At 45.5% G+C, this 26,985-nt stretch overlaps 1 protein-coding gene across 2 annotated transcripts in view; it reads left to right on the top strand.

The window, feature by feature from the left end:
- adgra1b (adhesion G protein-coupled receptor A1b) overlaps positions 1–26,985 on the top strand; it is a 287,261-nt gene that overhangs the window by 82,238 nt on the left and 178,038 nt on the right. For both annotated transcript variants that reach the window (XM_014200102.3, XM_014200092.3), the window contains exon 7: positions 6,634–6,847. In XM_014200102.3, coding sequence (XP_014055577.2) covers positions 6,634–6,847 — 214 coding nt within the window. The remainder of the gene's footprint in view (positions 1–6,633; positions 6,848–26,985) is intronic.

Below are 26,985 nucleotides of genomic sequence, written 5' to 3'. Positions count from 1 at the left end.
CACAGGATGTTTTTGTGCTGGTCAAGGGCAGTCAAATCTCGGATGAACCAAGGGCTATATCTGTTCTTACTTCTACATTTTTGGAATGGGGCATGCTTATTTGAGATGGTGAGGAAAGCACTTTTGAAGAGCAACCAGGCATCCTCTACTGACGGGATGAGGTCAATATACTTCCAGGATACCTGGGTCATGATGAATGTAAACTTCACTTTTTGGTAGCTGTTCAATAAACAACTTTCCAAGTCAAATTTGCTCTCTCTTTTCAGTGGCTAATGTTGGGCTCAGACACTGAAAGCTGTCATTTTTTCCAATCAAAGGTTCCTCTGTGGATTTGTATGTGTTTAGCCCCTACTCTTGGAATTACGTTAGGGGGACCCTCCTAGATTTAACCCCAAATCCAATATGGCATCAAATCCAATAAGGCTGCCACAATACCATTTAAATGGTGGTTTAAATTAGTCTTAAGCCTCTTTGACGATCATTGAGACAAATGTGAGGCTCCAGCAAAAGGAAAGAGAATCCAACCCTGACACCCTCTCCCTAGCTCTACAACTAGCACCCACTGTGGTATAAGTTCCCTTCCAGGATTGGGCTCTTAATTACTTCACCTCTGTATCATTTAGAAGTGAGCTTTTTTATTGCTAGTCCAAAACGTCTGCCTGAATCCAACATGACCTGCTGGCGCACTGCATTTGTGATGCACATTGGGATGTTCCCATGTTCTTATACTACTTTCACATAGGATTTACGGTATTTTGCCTATGAAAAAAATGGTGCAACGTCTACATGACCCCATTACAAACAGGCCCATTTCTACAACCTGCAGGTTCTACAACCTACATACGCCTTTTATACCTCCCGTGTGCATGCCGCTGACGAATGGTAGTAGTGGTGTGCGGATGTGGCAGGGAGTTTATTTTAATAAATCCATTGAGAATATACACCATCAAAAATAAATCCATTATTATTTTGTTTAGGTTGGTCCTAATAAACATTATAAGACTAATAAAAGGAATTTAAAAAATAATAGAAATGCAGGCGAAGGGTCTTACGTTGAGTGTCTTCATCATGATACCGATTGAAAATAATAGCAATCTATGTTTTCGAAAAGCATTCGAGTCTTGTGTGTTCATGTTTCGCAACCTCCGCCAGCTTTTGGAGTTGCCTATACATGATCAAGCAAAATAATAGGTCTACACTTGATTTAGCCTACTTTATGGCATTCTGAATGTTTCTGATCAGTGATAGATGAACAAACAAATAGATGAGCTATACCACCTCCACGTATTTGCCCAGCCAGAGAATTAACCAAATATACAGATGGAAATTCAGTGAATCAAAATCACATTGATTGATTAAGACAAGTCACAGGCTTTTGTTCGGGACTAGGCCTAGGCTTCTAAGCGACTGCCAGTGAAGAGCAAAATAATCCACTTGTTAAGCTACATAACATGCTGTCAAAATGTTGTGATTGCCTACGGAGCTGTGAGGGGAACGGCACCTCCGTACCTTCAGGCTCTGATCAGGCCCTACACCCAAACAAGGGCACTGCGTTCATCCACCTCTGGCCTGCTGGCCCCCCTACCTCTGAGGAAGCACAGTTCCCGCTCAGCCCAGTCAAAACTGTTCGCTGCTCTGGCACCCCAATGGTGGAACAAGCTCCCTCACGACGCCAGGACAGCGGAGTCAATCACCACCTTCCGGAGACACCTGAAACCCCACCTCTTTAAGGAATACCTAGGATAGGATAAAGTAATCCTTCTAACCCCCCCCCCCCCCCCTTAAAAGATTTAGATGCACTATTGTAAAGTGGTTGTTCCACTGGATATCATAAGGTGAATGCACCAATTTGTAAGTCGCTCTGGATAAGAGCGTCTGCTAAATGACTTAAATGTAAATAAATGTAAATGTAATCAGGCCTAATAAATGAGCCAACCAGACAAGATGATCATGAGCAGCATTCACCTCAACTTAGCTAACCTTTCTCCAGCCTAATTGTAGCCTAACCAATATGCAAACGGTGATTCAGTGAAAAGGAAAATAGAAATGGCTAGATTTTTATTGTATTTTTTCCCCAATTTTGATCTTGTCTCATCGTTGCAACTCCCCAACAGGCTCGGGAGGTGAAGGTCGAGTCATGCATCCTCCGAAACATTACCTGCCAAACCACGCTTCTTAACACCCGCTTAACCTGGAAGTCAGCCGCACCAATGTGTCAGAGGAAACACAGTTCACCTGACGACGAGGTCAGCCTGCAGGCGCCCAGCCCACCACAAGGAGTTATTATAGCGCGATGAACCAAGTAATTGCCCCCCCCCCCGGCCAAACCCTCCCCTAACCCGGACGATGCTGGGCCAATTTAACCCGGGTCTGTGGTAAAATTGGCGGGGCGCTAAAGTTGCTGGAAAACGCGTCTTGGTTTGAAAGGTGTATTATTCTTTTTGAGTTGAGCTGGCACATTGCTTCTTCCAGACAATCATATCCACCATCTTGGCTGTCTGCCCTGGAGTTGCCATATATGTTGACTTGGTGACAGTTATGGTGTATGGGGAGGATGCAACCAAACAAGACCAGAGCATAAGACAGGTATTCACTGCAATGAACCAACGCAATCTGACGATCAAGAACTTATTGGGCCTTCACATGGTATAGGAATTACACTTCTCCAATGCCAGTGATGTCCTGAATCTCACAGAACTGTCCTTGATAGGCCTACTCCACCATCAGTCCTTCCCTCGGGAAGTTACTAGAGACGGAGACACCATGGAATTGGACTGCCACTTCAGGACAACAGCGTCTGGAAATGGATGGCGTGCATTGTCCTCATATGTACCTGTTTTGCTACCAATCATGGCTGGCCAGCCCATGTGACACCAGAAATGGACACGCATGGGAAGAATGAGCATTCATGCTTATGTATTGGTCTGGAAACTGCAGTAATCCCAATATCCCTATAAGGACAAATGCTATTTATGGAAAACAAGAGGCACCTTAGGATGGTCAAACTTGCTGTATGTGATTGTTTATTTGGTGGCTGGGGATTGACCGCGATAGTGGTCTTTGTGCACCATACTTGATCAGCTCTACCTCCTCAGCAAGCCTTTTACTTCCCATCAAAGCTCAGAGATCATCTTCAAATGTATATGTGTGTGGGGCTGTGCTATGTCCCTCACAACCAACACTTCTTAGTCAGAGTGTAGCTAGCTCATACAATAACTAACCTCTAAGTAACCTGAGGTCACCCTCACAGGTTCTGTCACTCTCCACATCTCCTGCTGTGTGTGTGCCCCAGTCTGTTATCAATGCCAACCACCCACAGTTAACATTGGCCAAATTATCCTCCTACCTGACTTCCAAAGAAATATGTTGTATGTAACCTGCAGGACTTTTTGCCACATTCAACATTAAAAAAAACTTGACCCACAGTGCAATTGGGCGTTGAAAAGATCTAAAGGCAAGTCTGTTTGTGACAGGCCTTTCACAGACTTTCCTTCACAACCAGACCAACCATTCCACTACTGGATGATCCCCATCATCATTCAGGCTGGGATAACATTCCAGTTAGTCAAGGGGTCTCTTTGGTATGCAAGCTTCATCTGCTGACTGGCTATAGAGAACTGTACAAATGGAAACTGATCACTCCGCCAGTCACACAGCAAGGATACTAGCCCTTGCCCAGAATGACCACTCAATCAATCAATCAAATGTATTTATAAAGGCCTTTTTACATCAGCCGATGTCACAAAGTGCTGTTAGCTGAGCAAGCAGGTCAGGGCCCCAAAACTACAACCACCACTGGCTACCTTGTCTCCTCACCCTGTAAGGACACACTCATGTCCTGGTCACCTCAAAGACTTTGAATCAACCCTGCACACTTAGATATATTGGGGAAATACACTACTAGAGTAGCTGACTGACTGTTGTATTACGGTTGCTTTCCTGTAACTTAGTTACGCTACTGTGTTGTGAAAGCCTTATTATATTTTGTGGAATTGCCCATTGTTGATATGCTGTAAGTGTGTGAATGAGATTAAAACACGAACACACTGTAATAAGAGATCTGTGAGTCGGAAAGCAGGTGAAACGTTTGATAAAGAGGAAGGGAGAAGCAAGAGAAGATGTGACACACACGTTGAGAAAGTGGTTGGCTTCGGCTATTCAAACACAACAGAGGCATGGCATGGCCTAGTTAAATAAAGGTTAAATAAAATTAAAAAAAGAAAAGAAAATGGCAGTGCCACTCATAGTCCTAGATATACCTTATGAAACCATTTTAAAGACAGAGTAACACAAAATGAACGCGGGCTGCTTATATGCAGGCGAAGGTGTTTGAGTGTAATCATGTGGCCATATTGAATTCAGAATAAAATTCACACCAACAGTCTTTATAGGCATGAGTGGTGTACACAATTCTGAAAAAATGACACATTCGTATTTACAAGTGATTTAACCTCCATCAAATATTATTATGGCAGTCATATTTGATTTTGGAAACCATATTGTATTTGAGGCAAAATATAAAGATAATCTGGGATTTTCACTTTGATTTAATTGCACAAATAAGGGCTAAAAATAAAAAATCCTTTCAGGAACCTTGGACCTCAAAAAATGTAATTTCTGTATGGATTTTTGTCAGGCTGGACGATACAGCACTGAATGAGAGCAAAATTGACTTGGAAAGTTGTCTATTGAACATCTACACAAACATACACACAGTCTCACCCTGGCAGTGCCTGATAGGGACAGGCGTTTTGCCGCTCTGATCCTTTGGCTCTGAGTGTGATTCAACAGTATCAGCATAACAGCAGATCAACAGTCCATTGCCCCATGCTGTTCTTATGTGGTACCACTTAACCAGCTACAGTCAGCTACAGGTTATGCAGTAGCTCCAGTTCTGCACGGCTTCATGTCCAACTACAAATACATGGCTCTGTAAATGATCAACAAATGAAATGACACTCTCTAAAACGCATGAAAATTGAAATATCAAGAGATGTTGTGTTAGCCCATTAGATGAGCGTGTTAATATCAAGAGATGTTGTGTTAGCCCAGTAGATGAGCGTGTTAATATCAAGAGATGTGGTGTTAGCCCAGTAGATGAGCGTGTTAATATCAAGAGATGTGGTGTTAGCCCAGTAGATGAGCGTGTTAATATCAAGAGATGTGGTGTTAGCCCAGTAGATGAGCGTGTTAATATCAAGAGATGTTGTGTTAGCCCAGTAGATGAGCGTGTTAATATCAAGAGATGTGGTGTTAGCCCAGTAGATGAGCGTGTTAATATCAAGAGATGTGGTGTTAGCCCAGTAGATGAGCGTGTTAATATCAAGAGATGTGGTGTTAGCCCAGTAGATGAGCGTGTTAATATCAAGAGATGTGGTGTTAGCCCAGTAGATGAGCGTGTTAATATCAAGTAATGTGGTGTTAGCCTAGTGGATGAGCATGTTAATTGCATACATTAGTACATAAGCACGTATGTCTTATTTATGTTAATAGTATGCATTATTTCTATTTCTATATGTATTAGAGCACGTGTTCCTCCATGGAATGCGTTTAACAGGAGTGTCTGCGGGTTTTCGCTCCTCCCTTGTACTTGATTGATGAATTAAGGTCACTAATTAGTAAAGAACTCCCCTCACATGGTTGTCTAGGTCTTAATTGAAAGGAAAAAACTAAAACCTGCAGACCCTAGGCCCTCTATGGAATGAGTTTGACACCCCTGCATTAGAGTATGCGTACATAAAATCAAGGTCAGGCGACGTCTCACTAAATCGGCCTTGATCGTTTCCCAGATCATACATTAAAAGAAACGTTTATTGGCTGTGTTATTGGCTTAGTTAAACCATCTCCAGAGAGATGGAATGGTGCCGTGCCTTCGCTATCTCACTGTCTCTGTCAGATCCATTATGTAGCATTTAGAATAGAGATGTAATATAGCTAGAGACGTTGGAGTTTGAACTGAATGTATCAGCATCTATAAATGGGAGAGCTTTATGACCCATGTACTGAATGGCCCGTCACACTGTAAGCACTGCTAGGTCTCCCCATTGATCTGAATGGAACTGAAGGCCGCTTAGCCGACTTCTTGGAGCATGTCCAAGGAAATGTTTTTATGTGGCCAATCAAACATGTTCCCTGTGTTCGGAATTCCCAAGGTACCACAGCTAGCCAGTTTACTACGATAATCTCAGATCAGTATGCAGACGCGTGGCCGACGCAAACAGCTCCAGGTACAGCGCTAGCCTTTTCTAAGATTGTAACTGAAGAAAGCTGTTAAACCCTTTACTAGCCTTTTTATATAGCCAACAACCACAAAAATCATAATTCATCTGGTATTAAATGATTTGCTTGGCTGAAAATCCTCTATGTTCCCCACAGCTTTCGTTCATTCCTACAAGCATATTGCTTTCTCCTGATTGCTGATGTGTATGTGTTTGTGTGTGTATGTGTATTTGTGGATATTGTATGTGTATTTTTGTGTGGTAACATTGTCAATACTTCATAACTGATATTTCAACCATGGGGAATCATCAATCCCTTTCCTATCCCCCACCAATATCTCCTTCCCTCTGGATGAATGAGTTCTCCCCTTCCCCTTCTCTTCTTCTCTCCCTGATATCTGCCTTTCCTCTTCAGATGGGCCTCTGGAGCTGCCCCTGTTCCAGCTGATCCCGTCCCAGAGACAGGTGGTGTTCCGTGGGGACCGGCTACCTCTGCAGTGCACCGTGTCATACCTGGACCCCTCGGTCAAGCTGCGCTGGCGCCACAATGGTCACGCCATCCACAGCAATGAGGGCAGGGGTGTCTACGTGGAGGAAACCCTGGTCCATGACTGCTGCCTGCTAACCAGGTAGGGGGTATTGGGGACATGAGGGGAGAGCTAATCGCTCTCGCTCGCTCGCTGACACACACACACACACACACACGCATGCACTCATGTGTAACAGTTGTGCAGTACTTTCACACGCATGCACGTGTCTGTGCTCATGCGGTACAGTTGTGCAGTACACACACACAAACACTCACCCACATCACTGCGTCTCGCTTATCATGCTCACATGCCCTGACACACAACCACACACATCTGTATGCAAACATACACAACACAAACACTCACACACCATCCCCTTTCTCTCCCTTATTGTAGCCGTGATTTACTTCATGGTATCGTCCACTCTTGATAGGGATCTGAAAGGACAGGGACAGAATTGGGTTGGCAGTGTGCCACCACCTCTGAGAGCCAATCTGTGCCCCTCTGGAGGTTTTCAGAGCGCTCCGGGAACGTTGTCGGAGCATTCGGTGATCACACACTGACAGGAACAGATGCGGAAGCATAATTACAGTGATAATGCGGTCAGCAGCGCTGCTTTTCTCACATTTTTGGGGCCCGTCCCAACACATCCTCTTCCTCTCTTTGTTTCCTCTTCAGGCTACTGTTTCTGTTAGCTTGGCAGAAGACCTGGATTCAAAAACGATTTGAAATCATTTAAAACACTTTATATGTGCTCAATTGAGTTTGCCTGGCTTATTGGACCAATCAAATCATCTCAAACCGGTAAATCCCGCCCATCTGGCCCTCTAGACATGCTAAAGCGAACCCTCAAAGTATTGGAACAATTTTCAAATGGTATTTGAATCCAGGTCTGCTTGGCGGCAAGCAGGCTCATATGGAAGAGCACATTGCTGTTGATTAGTTTAACTGCTGCTATGCTCTGAGCCGGGGGCTCTAACATAAATATTGATGGAGTGTTGACAGAAATATTTTTTCCCTGTGTCAACAGGGCCGGAACACTCATTGTCACGGTTTACATAGCACCCGGAATGCCAGCTCCTTTCCCAGATCTGGGAAGGATACCGTCCCGGAATACCGTCGCTCCCACTGCTCCTGATTTGACCAACATTCCCACTTGATGTTGACGTGTACTATTATGTTATATTCTCTATAGCTTTGTGGCTGAGTTGATTGTCTCCTAGTATGAGGATTACTGAAAAGATATGTTGCGTGTCCACTTAAATATCTCAATAGGCTAACGGCATTCAGTGTTACCCTTCCTTCCTGCATTTAGTTTGTATTGACAGATTGTTCTGTTGCGGACTGCCAAAATGGAATGACAGCATTGCCTCTCCAATGAGGTCTGTAATTCACACCTGGCCACTCATTCCGAACTGGCTAATGGCTGTGGATCATTCGCAGCTCATAGTAACTAACAGCTGTAGTGTTAAGTTGTGAATTGTGTGTACACACAAAAGCCCATCAAGCTGCTCTGGTGAATGAATCACTTGTATGTGTGAATGGGCTGAAGAGTGATTAACACATGCCTGTGTACTCTACAGCATACAGAGCAGAGTGGATCGGGCCTGATAGAGAGTCAACCCAGTGTCCATTGTTAGGTGGTGTTCTGTTCTAATGGGACGTCCTTACGCAATCTAACTCCATTAAGTGGCTCAGGGGGATTTGTGACGTTCATCAGTGTGAGTCGAGCCCTCTGACTCCTCACAGCAACGCACGCACTTCAGGAACACACTCTAGCATGCACGTGTAGACACACACACACACACACACACACACACAAACACTTCCAACTCTCCTTTTCCACTACTGCGTCCCTGTGCGGAATGTGATGGATTTAGCCTCACTCTCATTCTGATTAGGACTCGCAATTAGCCGGCGCTTTCCCTTGTATACACAAATTATGCAATTTTCTCCCTCGAAGTGGAACCTATACGGTCATGTTGCTCTTGGCAGCCACAGGCACAGTCAAGCTTTCCCAGCAGAGTGAAAAAAGGCAAGCTGGAACTGAGGAACTGCCTTGTTTTCCACTGCAGACTGTTGAGTGTATAAAACGTCCCATCCAACAAAAACACAGCTCTCAGCCCAGTCTGAGCTCCTATATCATCAACAAGTGTGTCGACAGACAAGTAGGGAATTAGAGAGAGGGGGGACTTTCTGGCCCTGGTGCTCTCATTAAATAAAGTATCAGGGATTAGTAATGCTCTGACCTGCCCGCCATGCCAGCAGCTAGGCCTGAGTCAATGCCAGTTTAATGACATGAGGCCGTATTTTCAATCGTTATGCTCTCTCTGTTGATGGAGTTCACTTTGAAATAACGTTCTCTTAGCAGTGTGTGTCTGTGTGAGTCAGTACCTCTAGCCCTGTATGATGGCCCACTGGAGAGGAAAAGTCTAAAAACACAGGATTTAAGATGTAGCTAAACCCCCCCCCCCGATGTGTTCTTTGATCAGACACGCTGAAGTCATATTGAATTTGGATTTTATGACCCCCTATTAAGGTGTTCCCAAAATGTTTTCATAGCTTTTCTCTCACCTCAATTGAGTGTGGTCACAAACCAATGTTGCCCATTCCTCAGAGGGTGCCATGTTACACTGTGCCAGTGTAAACATTCAGCATATGTTACGTAGTCTTGCTGTCACTGAGGACATTTGGGGTGACGCTCACAGGCACAGGATGATAAGATCTTCCATTTCCCTATTTCATTCAGAATTTTGACCCCAAATAATGGTCCCTGAATACTGATGCCGGTGCTGTGTGTGTGTGTGTGTGTGTGTGTGGCTGGCCCAGGCTGCTGCAGACTGTGTAATGTTGCCAGGCTAAACTCTCAGTAACTGATGCTAGCGGAGGACATGGGACCAGCATGTGAATCATGCCCCATTAATCAAGCACTTGAAAGCCTGTAGCTAGCTGCCGCTTCGGAGGTATCTTTCTTAATCCCCTCCATTTTTAATCACCCTAATATGCCACTGAACTGAGAGGAAAAGCTCTACCTCGTTCTCTGATGGGTTTCTCGCTCGCTCTCTCTGCTCTCTCTCTCTCGCTCTCTGCTCTCTCGCTCTCCTTTTCTTTTCTCCCTCGCACCTTTCGCTCTCCAGGCATTTTTTTTAAATCTGTTCTGTTTCTCCCATTTCTATTTCTAACTTTCTCATTCTCCTCATCCCTTGATTTAACTTCACACTTCTCCTCAAGCTGATTGGCTCCTGGAATGTTCCTGCCACTGTGTTCTAAACCAGCACATGAGAGAACGTAGAGCAACTCCCGAAATAGCGATGGGTCCAAAATGTCCTCCACCGGTACCCAGCACCTCTCCTCCGGACCGTACCCCTCCCAGTCCACGAGGTACTGCAGGCCCCTTACCTGGCGCCTGGAGTCCAAGATGGACTGGACTGTGTACGCTGGGGCCCCCCCGATGTCCGGGGGGGGCGGAGGGACCTCCTGTACCTCAGCGTCCTGCAGCGGACCAGCTACCACCGGCCTGAGGAGAGACACATGAAACGAGGGGTTAATACGATAATAAGAGGGAAGCTGTAACCTGTAACACACCTCATTTATTCTCCTGAGGACTTTAAATGGCCCCACAAACCGCAGACCCAGTTTCCGGCAGGGCAGGCGGAGGGGCAGGTTCCGGGTTGAGAGCCAGACTCTCTCCCCCGGGGTAAACACGGGGGCCTCACTGCGGCGACGGTCTGCGGTCTCCTTCTGTCGTCCCCTGGCCCATTCAATGGATTCTTGAACGGCATTCCAGGTCTCCCTAGAGCGCTGGACCCAGTCCTCTACTGTAGGGGCCTCCGTGTGGCTCTGATGCCAGGGCATCAGGACCGGCTGGTAACCCAACACACACTGGAAAGACGATAGGTTGGTAGAGGAGTGGCAGAGAGAGTTCTGTGCCATCTCGGCCCATGGCACGAACCTCGCCCACTCCCCTGGCCGGTCCCGGCAGTAGGACCGCAGAAACCTGCCCACATCCTGATTAATCCTCTCTACCTGTCCATTACTCTCGGGGTGAAAACCTGAGGTCAAACTGACCGAAACCCCCAGTCGCTCCATAAACGCCCGCCACACCCGGGACATGAACTGGGGACCTCGATCAGAGACGATGTCCTCAGGCACCCCGTAGTGCCAGAAGACGTGGGTGAATAGAGCCTCCGCAGTCTGCAGGGCCGTAGGAAGACCGGGTAAAGGGAGCAGACGGCAGGACTTAGAGAACCGATCCACAACGACCAGGATCATGGTGTTCCCCTGAGACGGCGGGAGATCGGTGAGGAAATCCACCGACAGGTGAGACCATGGTCGCTGTGGAATGGGGAGGGGCTGTAATGTCCCTCTAGGCAGGTGCCTAGGAGCCTTACACTGGAGGAGACATAGCGCCGAACAGGAGGAGACATAGCGTCTCACATCTTTCACCAAGGTGGGCCACCAGTATTTCCCACTAAGACCCCGCACCGTCCGCTCAATCCCTGGGTGATCCGAGGAGGGTAACGTGTGCGCCCACCGGATCAACCGATCACGGACACAGAGCTGGACGTACTTACGACCCACGGGACCTTGAGGGGGAGTAGGTTCCGCCCGTAATGCCCACTCAATGTCCACATCCACCTCCCAGACCACCGGTGCCACTAAGCAGGAGGCTGGAAGTATGGGAGTGGGATCGGTGGACCGTTCCTCGGTGTCATGGAGACGAGACAGTACGTCAGCCTTAGTGTTTCGGGAACCTGGGATGTACGAGATCGTAAACTGAAATCTCGTAAAGAACATTGCCCACCTGGCTTGACGAAGGTTCAGTCTCCTTGCCGCCCAGATGTACTCCATGTTATGGTGGTCGGTCCAGATGAGAAAAGGGTGTCGCGCCCCCTCAAGCCAATGTCTCCACACCTTCAGGGCTCTTACCACAGCCAGCAACTCCCTGTCCCCCACATCATAGTTATGCTCCGCCGGGCTCAGCTTCTTAGAGAAGAAAGCACAGGGGCGAAGCTTCGGGGGCTCGCCCGAGCGCTGTGATAGCACAGCTCCCACCCCAGCCTCGGATGCGTCCACCTCCACTATGAATGGCAAAGAGGGATCCGGGTGCGCCAGCACTGGAGCATCGGTAAACAGAGCCTTCAGCCGACTAAAAGCCCTGTCCGCCTCTGCCGACCACCGCAACCGCACCGGGCTCCCCTTCATCAGTGAGGTAATGGGAGCCGCCACCTGCCCAAAGCCCTGGATAAACCTCCGGTAGTAATTGGCAAACCCCAAGAACCGCTGCACCTCCTTCACCGTGGTGGGAGTCGGACAATTACGCACAGCCAAAATGCGGTCACATTCCATCACCATCCCGGATGTGGAAATGCAATACCCAAGGAAAGAGACTGCTTGTTTGGAGAACTCACATTTCTCAGCCTTGACGTATAGGTCATGCTCCAACAGTCGCCCAAGCACTTTGCGCACCAGGGACACATGTACGGCGCGGGTGGGGGAGTAGATCAGAATGTCGTCGATGTACACCACCACACCCTGACCTAGCAGGTCCCGGAGAATCTCATCCACAAAGGATTGGAAGACGGCGGGGGCATTATTTAACCCATACGGCATGACGAGGTACTCATAATGGCCAGATGTGGTACTAAATACAGTGTTCCACTCGTCCCCCTCTCGGATACGCACCAAATTGTACGTGCTCCTGAGATCCAGTTTTGTGAAAAAGCGCACCCCGTGAAATGACTCCACCGCCCTGGTGATGAGAGGTAGCGGGTAACTGAACCCCACCGTGATGGAATTTAGACCTCTATAGTCAATGCACGGACGCAACCCCCCCTCCTTTTTCTTCACAAAAAAGAAGCTCGAGGAGATGGGTGATTTGGATGGCCGAATGTATCCCTGCCTCAAGGACTCAGTGACGTATGTTTCCATAGCCACTGTCTCCTCCTGAGACAGGGGATACACGTGACTCCAGGGAAGTGTAGCGTTCACCTGGAGGTTTTATCGCACAGTCTCCTCGTCGATGAGGTGGTAATTGAGTCGCCTTCGTTTTACTGAAGGCGATAGCCAAATCGGCATACTCTGTGGGAATGTGCACGGTAGAGACTTGGTCTGGACTTTCCACCGTCGTCGCACCGATGGAAACCCCTATACATCTGCCCGAGCACTCCTTCGACCACCCCTTAAGAGCCCTCTGTCTCCACGAAATCTTAGGGTTGTGAGTGGCTAGCCAGGGGATCCCTAGCACCACCGGAAATGCCAGGGAATCAATGAGAAAGAGACGGATACTCTCCTCATGACCCCCCCTGCATTACCATGACCAGTGGCACAGTGACCTCCCTGACCAGCCCTGACCCTAGTGGTCGACTGTCTAAGGCGTGCACGGGGAAGGGTTGGTATAACTGAACCAGGGGAATCCCTAACTTACTGGCGACCCCACGGTCCATAAAACTCCCCGCCGCGCCTGAATCGACTAGCGCCTTAAGCCGGGAGTGAGGGGAAAATTCAGGGAAGGAAACTAACACATACATATGACTGACAGGGGGCTCTGGGTGAGACTGGTGCTGACTCACCTGAGATGTCGAAGGAGTGCTCTGCCTGCGGTCTGGACTCCCGGGCGAGCTCCTCCAGCACCGGTCAGCAGTGTGCCCTCTGCGACCACAGTGGGTGCAGGAGAGGGCTCCCCCTACCGGCTTCCTGGATGCAGCACTCCTAACTCCATAGGCGTGGGAGCAGGAGGGCTAGGAGGTGGAACGAGCAGGGCCCGGTTCGGACGCCCGCGGGCGGCCAGCAGGTTGTCCAGTCGGATGGACAGATCTATCAGCTGGTCCAGGGTGCTAGTGGTGTCCCGACAAGCTAACTCCCGGTGAACGTCCTCCCTCAAACTACAACGGTAGTGATCTATCAGTGCCCTCTCATTCCACCCCGCTCCAGCCGCCAGGGTCCGGAACTCTAAGGCAAAGTCTTGCGCGCTCCTCGTCTCCTGTGTCAGGTGACACAATCGCTCACCCGCCGCTCTCCCCTCCGGGGGATGATCGAACACTGCACGGAAGCGGCGGGTGAACTCCGGGTAGTGGTCCCTGGCTGAGTCCGGACTGTCCCAAATGGCGTTGGCCCATGCCAGGGCTCTACCCGTGAGACACGAGACGAGGACGCTGACACTCTCCTCTCCCGAGGGAGGAGGACGGACGGTCGCCAGGTAGGAAACCCTTACACCCAGCGGCCGTCCCATCGTACTCCCTCGGGGGGGGGCGAGTTTAACCCCACTGGAACTGGGTGCTGTCGGCGCTGGTGGTGGCACTGGCTGTTGAGCAGCCGCGTTAAATGGGTTGGGAGCTCTCCAGGCGCCCCAATACTTGGTCCATGGCGTTGCCCAGACGATGAAGGATGGTGGAGTGTTGGGCAACCCTCTCCTCCATGGACGGGGTCGGCGCTGCGGCTCCTGCTGACTCCATCGGTGGTGCGTGATTCTGTCAGTGTGCTCAAGGAAGCAGGAGGGTCGAAGTCAGGCACAGGAGACACAAGTCCGTGAACACACGTCATTTTAATAAATAATCCACATGTTGCCAAGAAAACAGGTAAGGCAGGGCAAAGCAACACAAATGCCCAAATAACAGCCCGCACGCAGCGAAGGGACGCAGCGCAAAACACGCTGCCACAAAACCCATAGGCAGAGGGAAAAACACTTGTACCTCAGAACAAACACCTGAACAAAAATAATCACGCACAAAGAACAACCTACACAGAACGACTAAATAACCCTCCCCCACTAATGAACTAATACTAAACAGGTGCCAACTAAACAAGACCTGACCAACAGAAAATAAAAGAGGATCGGTGGCAGCTAGTAGGCCGGTCGACGACGACCGCCGAGCGCCGCCCGGGCGAGGAGGGGCGCCACCTTCCGTCGATGTTGTGACAAGGTCAGAGGGAATAGTAATTCTGATTGCCAGAGGGATGATAGGTTTGTTGATGGCATTACAGAGACAATACATACTGTAGATAGTGGCAAAGTGAGAGCCTAACATTTTTGCACATAAAAGCTTTGGTAGAGTTACACTGTTATAAAGTGTTTTTTCGATGTACACAATGCAAAGAAATACAAACAGCTCCCTTTAAACTCAATTTTCATTCACAAGGTTCTTGAATGAATAGTGTTCTTAATTGGGCCCCGTAGCCCATGGATTCTTTTGCCCTATTTACACATGGCTATGATCTGTAGTGGATGAAGTTAAGCTAAATGGGGTCGCAACACTGGTTGGAGTGGTTTAAGAGAGGGGGAGAACAAATGTCTTTGGAAGAAGCTGCTTCTCTTGTTATGGAGGAGGGATCTTTTATTTATTCCCAAATCACACAATAATGCTTTAAGTCCGACCATTAATACCCAGATTTAGCCTTCCCTATTAAAGTGTTATCATCACTGAGCAAGAGTCCTTCACAGAGGCCTGCAGTGGTGGGTGTGTGGGTGGGTGTGTGTCTGTGTGTTCGCTAACTATGGTCCCCATATAAAAAAATTATCTTGATTATGTTTTCTACAGTATGTTTATTTGTTTGCAAGAATACAGTAGCTGTTCAACTGAATTTATGATCGGAAGCACCCACGCACTTACTTAGAGAAAGAGAAAGTAGGAAACCAACTCTGTGGCGTAGAGCCTCTTGTAAAATGCCTGAGAGTTGGAATTTCGGTTTGTTGTTGGGGAGGGGACGCTTTTGAAGTTTACAGGCTTGTAAGCAGGCATTATGTAAACAAATTGTTAAATATCTGCGCAAGAGCGTAAGAATTCCTAACGAGGCCTTTGGGAAGCGTTGGGTGCAGACAGCTCCACAATAGCGCAGTGTTAGTGTGGATTTAGGTCATTACTTTGTGTTGTGCCCCTGTCCCGCTCAGTGCTGCAGGGCTGCGCTCCCAGCTCCAAGCTCCAAGCTCCCTCTCATAGTTATTATTCAGTTGTGAGCCTTTGAGGACGACCTTCCTAAAATGTTTTCTATCAAACCACCAAACCACCCATAAGCTGACTGCTGGAGCTGGACAAACCCTCTATACACAATCTGTTTATCTGGGTCTGAGTTAAGCTCTGTGTAGCAGATATCTGGGAGAGTTTGTGATCTGGCAAGATGGCGCCAACAGAGATGGTCGCCTCGCTTCAAGTCCTTTGGAAACTATACAGTAATTATTTTTTTTATGTATATTTCTTACATTGTTAGCCCAGAAAATCTTAAGTGTTAATACATACAGCCGGGAATAACTATTGGATATAAGAGCAACGTCAACTTACCAACATTACGACCAGGAATACGACTTTCCCGAAGCGGATCTTTTGTTCGGACCTCCACCCTGGACATTGGATCGAATCCCAGAGGCTGACCCAAAACAACATTGTTGCAGCAGGAGAGGCAGGCGGAGTGGCCTCCTGGTCAGACTAAGAAGGCGAACACAGCACCCACCGCTTCCGAGCATATTAGTTGCCAATGTCCAGTCTCTAGACAACAAGGTGGATGAAATTAGGGCACGAGTTGCCTTCCAGAGAGATATCAGAGATTGTAACATTCTCTGTTTCACAGAAACATGGCTCACTCGGGATATGTTGTCAGAGTCGGTACAGCCACCGGGTTTCTTCAAGTGTGGCGCCGACAGAAACAAACATCTCCCTGGTAAGAAGAAGGGCGGGGGTGTATGACTCATGATTAACGACTCATGGTGTAACAATAACAACATACAGGACCTCAAGTCCTTTTGTTCACCTGACTTAGAATTCCTTACAATGAAATGCCGACCGCATTATTTCCCTAGAGAATTATCTTCAATTATAGTCACAGCCGTGTATATCCCCCCCAAGCAGATACCTCGACGGCCCTGAAAGAACTTCACTGGACTCTATGTAAGCTAGAAACCATATATCCTGAGGCTGCATTTATTGTAGCTGGGGATTTTAACAAAGATAATTTCCGGGAAGCCTCAGACAATGACTCAGTGAGTGAGTTTATTAGGAAGGGCATTGGAGATGTTGTACCCACTGTGACTATTAAAATCTACCCCAACCAGAAACCATGGATAGACGGCTGCATTCGTGCAAAACTGAAAGCGCAAACCACCGCATTCAACCATGGGAAGAGGTCAGGGAATATGGCTGAATATAAACAGTGTAGTTATTCCCTCCGCATGGCAGTCAAACAAGTGATATGTCGTATAGGGACGAAATGGAGTTGCAATTCAACGGCCCAGACACAAGACGTATGTAGCAGGGTCTACAGGCAATTATGGACTACAAAAAGAAAACCATCCACGTCACAGACACCGACGTCTTGCTTCCAGACAAGCTAAAAACCTTCTTTGCCCGCTTTGAGGATAATGCAGTGCCACCGACGCGGCCCACTACCAAGGACTGCGGGCCCCCCTGCTCCTTCTCCATGGCCGACGTGAGTAAGACATTTAAATATGTTAACCCTCGCAAGTCTGCTGGCCGAGACGGCATCCCTAGCCGTGTCCTCAGAGCATGAGCAGACCAGCTGGCTGGTGTGTTTATGGACATATTCAATCACTCCCTATCTCAGTCTGCTGTCCCCACATGCTTCAAGATGGCCACCATTGTTCCTGTACCAAAGAATGCAAAGATAACTGAACTCGCCCCGTTGCACTCACTTCTGTCATCATGAAGTGCTTTGAGAGACTAGTCAAGGATCATATCACCTCCACCTTACTTCCCACTCTAGACCCACTTCAGTTTGCATACCGCCCCAACAGGTCCACAGACGATGCAATCGCCATCACATTGCACACTGCCCTATGTGATAACGCTGTTCATTGACTACAGCTCAGCATTCAACACCATAGTACCCTCCAAGCTCATCATTAAACTTAAGGCCCTGGGTCTCAACCCCACCCTGTGCAATTGGGTCCTGGACTTTCTGACTGGCCGCCCCCAGGTGGTGAAGGTAGGAAACAACATCTCCACTTCGCTGATCTTCAACACTAGGGCCCCACAAGGGTGGTGCTCAGCCCCCTCCTGTAAACCCTGTTCACCGTTGACTGCGTGGCCATGCACGCCTCCAACTCAATCATCAAGTTTGCAGATGACACAACAGTAGTGGGCCTGATTACCAACAACGACGAGACAGCCTACAGGGAGGAGGTGAGGGCACTCGGAGTGTGGTGTCATGAAAACAACCTCTCACTCAACGTCAACTAAACAAAGGAGATGATCGTGGACTTCAGGAAACAGCAGAGGAGCACCCCCCCTATCCACATCGACGGGACAGTAGTGGAGAAGGTGGACAGTGTTAAGTTCCTCGGCGTACACATCGCAGACAAACTGAAATGGTCCACCCACACAGACAGCGTGGTGAAGAAGGCGCAACAGCGCCTCTTCAACCTCAGGAGACTGAAGAAATTTGGGTTGTCACCTAAAACCCTCACAAACTTTTACAGATGCACAATCGAGAGCATCCTGTCAGGCTGTATCACCGCCTGGTATGGCAACTGCACCGCCCTCAACCGCAAGGCTCTCCAGAGGGTAGTGCGGTCTGCACAACGCATCACTGGGGGCAAACTACCTGCTCTCCAGGACACCAACAGCACACGATGTCACAGGAAGGCTAAAAAGATCATCAAGGACAACAACCACCCGAGCCACTGCCTGTTCATCCCGCTATCATCCAGAAGGCGAGGTCACTGCAGGTGCATCAAAGCTGGGACCGAGAGACTGAAAAACAGCTTCTATCTCAAGGCCTTCAAACTGTTAAACAGCCATCACAAACATGGAGAGGCTGCTGCCAACATACAGACCCGAATCACTGGCGACTTTAATTAATGAATTTAATAAATGTATCACTAGTCACTTTAAATAATGCCACTTGAATAATGTTTACATATCCTACACTACTCATCTCATACTGTATTTCATACTAGAGGTCGACCGATTATGATTTTTCAATGCCGATACCGATTATTGGAGGACCAAAGAAAAACGATTAATCGGCCCAAAAATTTTTGCCAACTTTTTTTATTTTAACTTTTTAATTTTTTTATTTATAATAATGATAATTACAACAATACTGAATGAACACTTATTTTAACCTGTCTGGGCCAGTGGGACGCTTGCGTCCCACCCTAATCAACAGCCAGTGGAATCGCATCGCGCTAAATGCAAAACCTCATAAATGCTATAACTTCAATTTCTCAAACATATGACTATTTTACACCGTTTTATAGATACACCTCTCCTGAATCGAACCACGTTGTCCGATTTCAAAAAGGCTTTACAGCAAAAGCAAAACATTAGATTATGTCAGCAGAGTACCCAGCCAGAAATAATCACACAGCCATTTTCAAAGCAACTAGCATGCATCACAAATACCCAAAACACAGCTAAATGCAGCACTAACCTTTGACAACCTTCATCAGATGACACTCCTAGGACATCATGTTACACAACACATGCATTTTTTGTTCGATAAAGTTCATATTTATATATAAAAACAGCATTTTACATCGGCGCATGACGTTCAGAAAATCTTTTCCCTCAAATGCTTCCGGTGAATTAGCGCTACAATTTACAAAATTACTATTCGAAAACACTGTTAAAATGTAATATTGTCATTCAAAGACTTATAGATTAACATGTCTTGAATGCCATCGCTTTGCCAGATTTAAAAATAACTTTACTGGGAAATCACACTTTGCAATAAACGACGTGGTATGCCCAGAAAAAAAGTCTAGGCTATAAATGTTGGAGCCATCTTGGAACGATCAACCATCAAAAATACTATTGTAAATAATCCCTTACCTTTGATTATCTTTATCAGAAGGCACTTCTAGGAATCCCAGGTCCATAACAAATGTAGTTTTGTTCAAAAAAGTTAATAATTTATGTCCCAATAGTGTTAGCGTGCTCCGAAGACTAGTGAAAATGTACCGTGTGCGTCTGACTTGTCGTCAGGAATGAGCAAAAAAAATATATTTCAGTTCGTTCAAACATGTCAAACGTTGTATAACATAAATCTTTAGGGGCTTTTTCAACCAGGGCTTCAATAATATTCCATTGGGACGGTTGCATTGTTTTTCAAAACGTTTCGAAAAGGGAGAGTAGCCATGGGCGCCGACGTCACAATGGTAATGGCCCATCCCCTGTGACCAATATCAACAGCCTCTCTTTGGGTCAGTTACTACCATAGAAGACTCAAACCACTTTGTAAAGACTGGGGACATCTAGTGGAAGCCATAGGAAGTGCTAAATGATTCACAAGCCCCTGTGTGTTTCAATGGCAAATGTTTGAAGTGATATCCACACATCAGATTTCAGTTTCCTGTCAGGATTTGTCTCAGGGTTTTGACTGCCATATGAGTTCTGTTATACTCACAGACACCATTCAAACAGTTTTAGAAACGTTTCTATCCAAATCAAACAATTATATGCATATTCTAGTTACTGGGCAGGAGTAGTAACCAGATTAAATCGGGTACGTTTTTTATCCGGCCGTGCAAATACTGCCCCCTATCCCTAACAGGTTAACTTAACCTGTTGAGGACAGACGTTCCGCTAGCGGAACCCCGTTCTGCCTGCGGAACCCCTAGCCAACAACCAATGGCATCGCACGGCGCGAAATACAAAACCAACTAAAATACCAGAATTCAATTTTCTCAAACAATCAACTATTTTACACCATTTTAAAGATAAGACTCTCGTTAATCTAACCACATTGTCTGATTTCAAAAAGTCTTTACAGCGAAAGCAAAACATTAGATTATGTCAGGAGAGTACTCTGCCAAAAATAATCACACAGCCATTTTCAAAGCAAGCATATACGTCACAAAAACCAAAACCACAGCTAAATGCAGCACTAACCTTTGATGATCTTCATCAGATGACACTCCTAGGACATTATGTTATACAATACATGCATGTTTTGTTCAATCAAGTTCATATTTATATCAAAAACCAGCTTTTTACATTAGCATGTGATGTTCAGAACTAGCATACCCACCGAAAACTTCCGGTGAATTTACTAAATTACTCATGATAAACGTTGACAAAATACATAACAATTATTTTAAGAATTATAGATACAGAACTCCTTTATGCAATCGCGGTGTCAGATTTTAAAATAGATTTTCGGCGAAAGCACATTTTGCAATATTCTGAGTACATAGCTCGGCCATCACGGCTAGCTATTTTGACACACACCAAGTTTGGGACAACCTAAACTCAGAATTACTATTAGAAAAATTGGATTACGTTTGCTGTTCTTCGTCAGAATGCACTCCCAGGACTTCTACTTCAACAACAAATGTTGTTTTGGTTCCAAATAATCCATAGTTATATCCAAATAGCTCCGTTTTGTTCGTGCGTTCAGGTCACTATCCGAAGGGTGACGCGCGAGCGCATTTTGTGACAAAAAAATTAAAAATATTCCATTACCGTACTTAGAAGCATGTGAAACGCTGTTTAAAATAAATGTTTTTGCTATTTTTCTCGTAAAATAGCGATAATATTCCAACCGGGCAACGTTGTATTCATTCAAAGGCTGGAAGAAAAAATGCATTAGTCTCGTGACCGCGCATCTCCAGTGTCACTGTCCCCAGGTTGACCACTTACAAATTCTCCTGCTGTTCTTCGCCCTGGCGGCTTTAGAGAGCCAATGGAAGCCTTAGAAAATGTCACGTTACAGCACAGATGCTGTATTTTCGATAGAGATGCAACAGAACGACAACAAATTGTCAGACAGGGCCTTTCTGTATGGAATCTTCTCAGGTTTTGGCCTGCCATATGAGTTCTGTTATACTCACAGACACCATTCAAACAGTTTTAGAAATCTTTTCCAAAAAACGTAAAGTAAAAGGTTGCCAACCAACAATGCATACAAAGTAGCAACGCATACAAACCTAGCTAACTAGCTGCCGAATAGGCATCAACTCACCACGTAGCTTATTCTTAATGTTTGTCTATAGGCAACCAGAGTGAGGACAGACATTTTTCGGAATAAACGTGATGAGTAAAAAACGCAATGAAATAGACCACTCACTACCCGGTATCTTATTCTGCCGCTATACAACTTTGTATGCGTTGTTTTTTGGCAACCTTGTTATTTACGAAGTTTTTGGAATAGATTCCTGTTGGAACGTTCCACAAATTATACCCACCCGGTTTGAAGTCATAAACAGCTTGAAACACAGCGAAGAGCTGCTGGCCAAATGCACGAAAGTGCTGTCTGAATGAATGCTTACGAGTTATGTTATGTCAATGTTATGTCATAATTACGTAAAATTCAGGCAAATTAGTTCACAACGAGCCAGGCGGCCCAAACTGTTGCATATACCCTGACTCTGCGTGCAATGAACGCTAGAGATGTGACACAATTTCATGTTTTCAGGCATTATTAACTAAATATGCAGGTTTAAAAATATATACTTGTTTATTGATTTTAAAGAAAGGCATTGATGTTTATGGTTAGGTACATTGGTGCAACGACAGTGCTTTTTTCGCAAATGTGCGAAATAGGCTATGATTCAATGATAAATTAACAGGCACCACATCGATTATATGCAACGCAGGACACATTAGATAAACTAGTAATATCATCAACCATGTGTAGTTAACTAGTGATTATGTTAAGATTGATAGTTTTTTATAAGATAAGTTTAATGCTAGCTAGCAACTTACCTTGGCTTCTTGCTGCCCTCATGTAACAGGTAGTCAGCCTGCCATGCAGGCTCCTCGTGCGTTAGATTGGATTAGTAACCGGAAGGTTGCAAAAACGAATCCCCGAATCCCCCCTGAACAAGGCAGTTAACCCCCGTTCCTAGGCCGTCATTGAAAATAAGAATGTGTTCTTAATCTGACTTGCCTAGTTAAATAAAGGTGTAAAACAAAAAAAAAATGGCCCCCCAAAAAAAGAAAATTAATCGGCAAATCGGCGGCCAAAATTACCGATTACCGATTGTTATGAAACCATGAAATCGGCCCTAATTAATCGGCCATTCCGATTAATCGGTCGACCTCTATTTCATACCATCTATTGTATCTTCCCTATGCCGCACGGCCATCGCTCATCCATATATTTATATGTACATATTCTTATTCCATCCCTTTACATTTGTGTGTATAAGGTAGTTGTTGTGAATTTGTTAGGTTACTTGATAGATATCACTGCACTGTCGGAACTAGAAGTTCAAGCATTTCGCTACACTCGCATTATCACCTGCTGAACATGGGTATGTGACAAATAAAATATGATTTGATTTAATCTAGCTTCCACTTTGTTGCTTAAGTCCTCAGCAGTGAGTTTGCTTTGCTCAGGCAGTAGGGAGAAGAAGGCGAAATTAAGGAAGGAAAGGGGGATTGGGGGGCTAGAGCTGGGAGAGTAGGGGGTGAGAGGAGGGGAAGAGATACTTTATTTCCCATTGTATGTGTTGGTTGGCCTGTTCACCAGTGATGTACTGTAACAGTCCTCTGCATACTATTCATGTCTCAGTCTCTCACACATAGACTTGCACATGAACACACACTCAGACAGACAGACACGGCACTTTATTTCATTATTGACTGGTCATTATTGCCATCATCAAGTCTTTACGTAATCATAATCATCAACATCATCATCATGTCGTTATCATCATCATAATATGTTTCAATGCTTCCTTCTCCTCAGTTTTCTCTTTCCTAGAAATTAAAGACAAGCAAGCTGCTTGCATGGAGACATCAGACAAGCGGATATTGGATTAAGCTCAGAGGGTTTCTATTTAGAACCTGACTGGAGAGTTGATACACTACTTTGTGGTTGTGTCCCTTAGAAGGAGCACTGCTGTTTTAGGGAGAGAGAGCTGTGTTCTATTTCTGCCTGTGGTGGTGGAGATGACCGAGGCAGTGGCAGTAGCAGCAGCAGCACTGAGTTGCCCATGCTAATACAGGGTTACTCAACATCACTGGACTGGACTCACACAGAGTGCTCACTTTATCAGTCACTCTGATGTAGAGTGGTTTATTACTGGGCATAGCCAAGGGAGCTAAGCAAGGGAAGAGGAAAGAATAATTAATCTAGCTACATGTAACTACATCTATCTCGATGTATAAGGATGTTTTCCTGAGCGGGAAAGGGAGGAGAAGTAGCCCGGGTCACCAGTAGGTTTCAGGATGAAGAAGACGTCTTTATCTGGTTTAATCTGGTTATCTGACCAGATAGCAACCAAAATGCGCTCTTAGTCATGAAAAAGACGCCTTTACCTGGTTGTAATAGAGACACATTGGTTGTAATTTGGTTATTTGACATCTTGTCATCCAGAAAATAACAACATTGTGGCAAACTGTGTCTCAGAGCAAGTTTTAACTCAAATCCCAAACGCCACTCAGGTTCTTCTTTCTGCTCCAGCCAATGAAATAATGATCAGTGTTCAAAGCTTTTAGCTAACAGACCTGCGAAACATCCAGGAGTTTGGCCTCTCTCTCAGCTCTCGACTCCCCCTCCATTTTACTTTCCTAATATTAAGCATATTGCTTCGCTTTACAACAGGAGTATATCCTACCTGGCTGGCATGAAAATGAACCACAGGAAAAGCGTCCTCCATTCGCTATTTAAGTGTATAGATGACAGGTATTTTTTTCCACTGCCCCTGTTCCGAGACAGGTGCATGTTACTGGTCCATTCTAAATCCAAATTAATGTAAAGGCAAAATTAAATCAAGAATATTCTGATGGGTGACAATATTAGCCTATCACTTGTGAATGATATTGTCACGTCCTGACCAGTAAAGGGGTTATTTGTTATTATAGTTTGGTCAGGACGTGGCAGGGGGTATTTGTTTTATATGGTTTTGAGTGTGTGTTTATGTAGAGGGGCGTTTTATTTATGTTACCGGGGTTTTTGGTTTAGTTCTATGTTGTACCGTTCTATGTCTGTTTCTAGGGTGTTTATTTCTATGTTTAGTATTTGGGATTGGGGCCTTCAATTGGAGGCAGCTGGTTATCGTTGCCTCTGATTGAAGGTCCTATAATTAGGAGTTTGTTTGTTTTGGGGATTGTGGGAGATTGTTCTTTGTATTGCTATGTGAGCCTACAAGACTGTTTGTCGTCCGTTCATCGTTTCCCTGTTTTGTTTCGTGTTTAATAAAAATGAGCATTCACATACCCGCTGCGCCTTGGTCCATCCATTACGACGACCGTGACAGATATATTATCACTTGTGAATGATGCCCAGCTTGTGTGCAGTAAGGCAAGAAACAGTGCAGGCCTTTTTTTGCGACTTTTTCAAATCATAGTCACACACCGCATGTAGCCTAGCCCATAGGTTTGTATCACAACTAAATAACAAATAACTTCTTAAAATGAAGCACATTAATCCGCATTAAAACTGGTGTAGAGCCTAACTGGCATACATAGGTGAGTTTCAAGTTTGGGGAAGATAATTTTCACCATAAAAATGCACCTTTATAAAAAAATTTTAAAAAACTATTGTTCACAAAAAAATAAGTAATGCACCTTTGTAATAAAGCATCACATGCATAATCGCATTTGCGCTCACTTTTGAGAATGGTGTTTTCCAGCTAATTGATAGCATTTTGGAACATTTGCGCTTATAGCCTACTGCTGTTTGCGCATTGCTGCGCTTATAATTTGAAGAAATAGCGTAATAGTTTATCAACATTTAAGCTAAACGTTCTCATCTGTTGCATCAGCCTCATTGGTTTAAAAAAAAAAAATTGATGTTAGTGGTTGTATTCATTTGGGATCTATCGAATCCCACAACCTTCCCAGACTATGTTTGGAATATTTATTTCTCGCACAGAAGGACAAGTTGACCAATGGAATAGGTCAACTTTTGTACTATGGGGGATAGTATATTGACATAGGCTAGTGCTTTTGTTGTTTGTTAGGCCTACTCATCTTATTGGCTGACAAAGTAAATGTGGACAGTTCTTCTAGCATATGCGCCTCGGAATTTGATAAGAAGGACGTGCACAGTTGCGTCCCCGATGTGTCTGTCTTCACTTGTAGCCTACTTCGGAGCTGAGATGCCTGTGAGAAGGACCCGATCCTGTGACGGGTATCAGCTAACAAGAATTGAGATATCTGAGAGCGCCATGTGAGTGAGAGGTGATTCAGGGCATGCAGGCGGGAGAAGGGAATTCTAATTATTATATTAAGCCCAGGGGCACAATGGCCATTGGCCGCAAAAGGCATGGATTTTTTTAGGGGGCGTTATGGCCACACAAGGGGGATGTTGCCGGGAAATTCAGGGGATTATCAAGTGCTTGTCAAAATTGTGAACGAGAGACTGAGGAAGTGTGCGCAGCTTGCACAAGAAACAAAGCAGAGCTCATGCCTTTTCAAGCGACTTTTTTCAAATCATCATTAGAGTCATATCATGCAGCCATACAATGTATTAAAAATACAAACGTTGGGCTATATGTTTTGATCACAACTAAAGTTGCATAAATAACTCTAAATGAAGCATATAGGAGGACCTGTTTCTTTGTTAACCGCTCAACACAGAAGTCACATGTGCGCACACCCTCAGAAATCGTTGAGAAAATATCCTTTCTATTTTATTCAGCTGTGTTCAATTCTATTCTTCATACTATCAACTGGGCCACGGAATTCTAAGCAAATCTTGTCTGCTAAATGAACTAGTGTAGCCCACACCCATATGGCATAGCCAGATCAGGGCCGAGCATAAGGACAACTCAAGAGTATGCTATTCTGTTGTTCTGAAATAGACTACATTTTCTTCATATCATGTTTCTTTAGACCCGTCTAAAAAATGTATTGTGATTGTGTATGCTATATTAAATGTATTTATTAGACTTTTTAAAATGTAGAGGTTCCAAAGGTCTGCATCAGTGGCTTGTAGGCTATGCGTGGAAGCCAGGAGATGCTAAATGTGTTTATGTTAATTAACAGTCAATGTTCTTGAGACAGTTGAGGCAGTTATTTACTTGACAATCACCGGCTGACAATTTCATGACCTCCACAGCCCTAAGCCAAACCAAGCCAAACTGTACTAACTTGGCCGGGGTACACATCCATCCACATCCATCCACCATAGTGTCTGGAACCGTGCTGAAGGGGACAATATAAAAAGATGTCCAAGCCAGCACAGTTGGGTTCAGATCAGCACGATAGTGTGAAAAGGGTATTTCAAATATTAGTGTCATCATGTCTATGGGATTCAGATCGATGCTACTGAATGAATTCCAGGAAACATAACAGCAAGAGCTAAGTAAAAAAAAAAAAATCCCATTTGAGAGT

The sequence above is a fragment of the Salmo salar genome, chromosome 01, assembly GCF_965601325.2.
Source record: "Salmo salar chromosome 01, fSalSal1, whole genome shotgun sequence".
NCBI lineage: Eukaryota > Metazoa > Chordata > Actinopteri > Salmoniformes > Salmonidae > Salmo > Salmo salar.
This window is presented reverse-complemented; position numbering and strand designations above follow the sequence as displayed.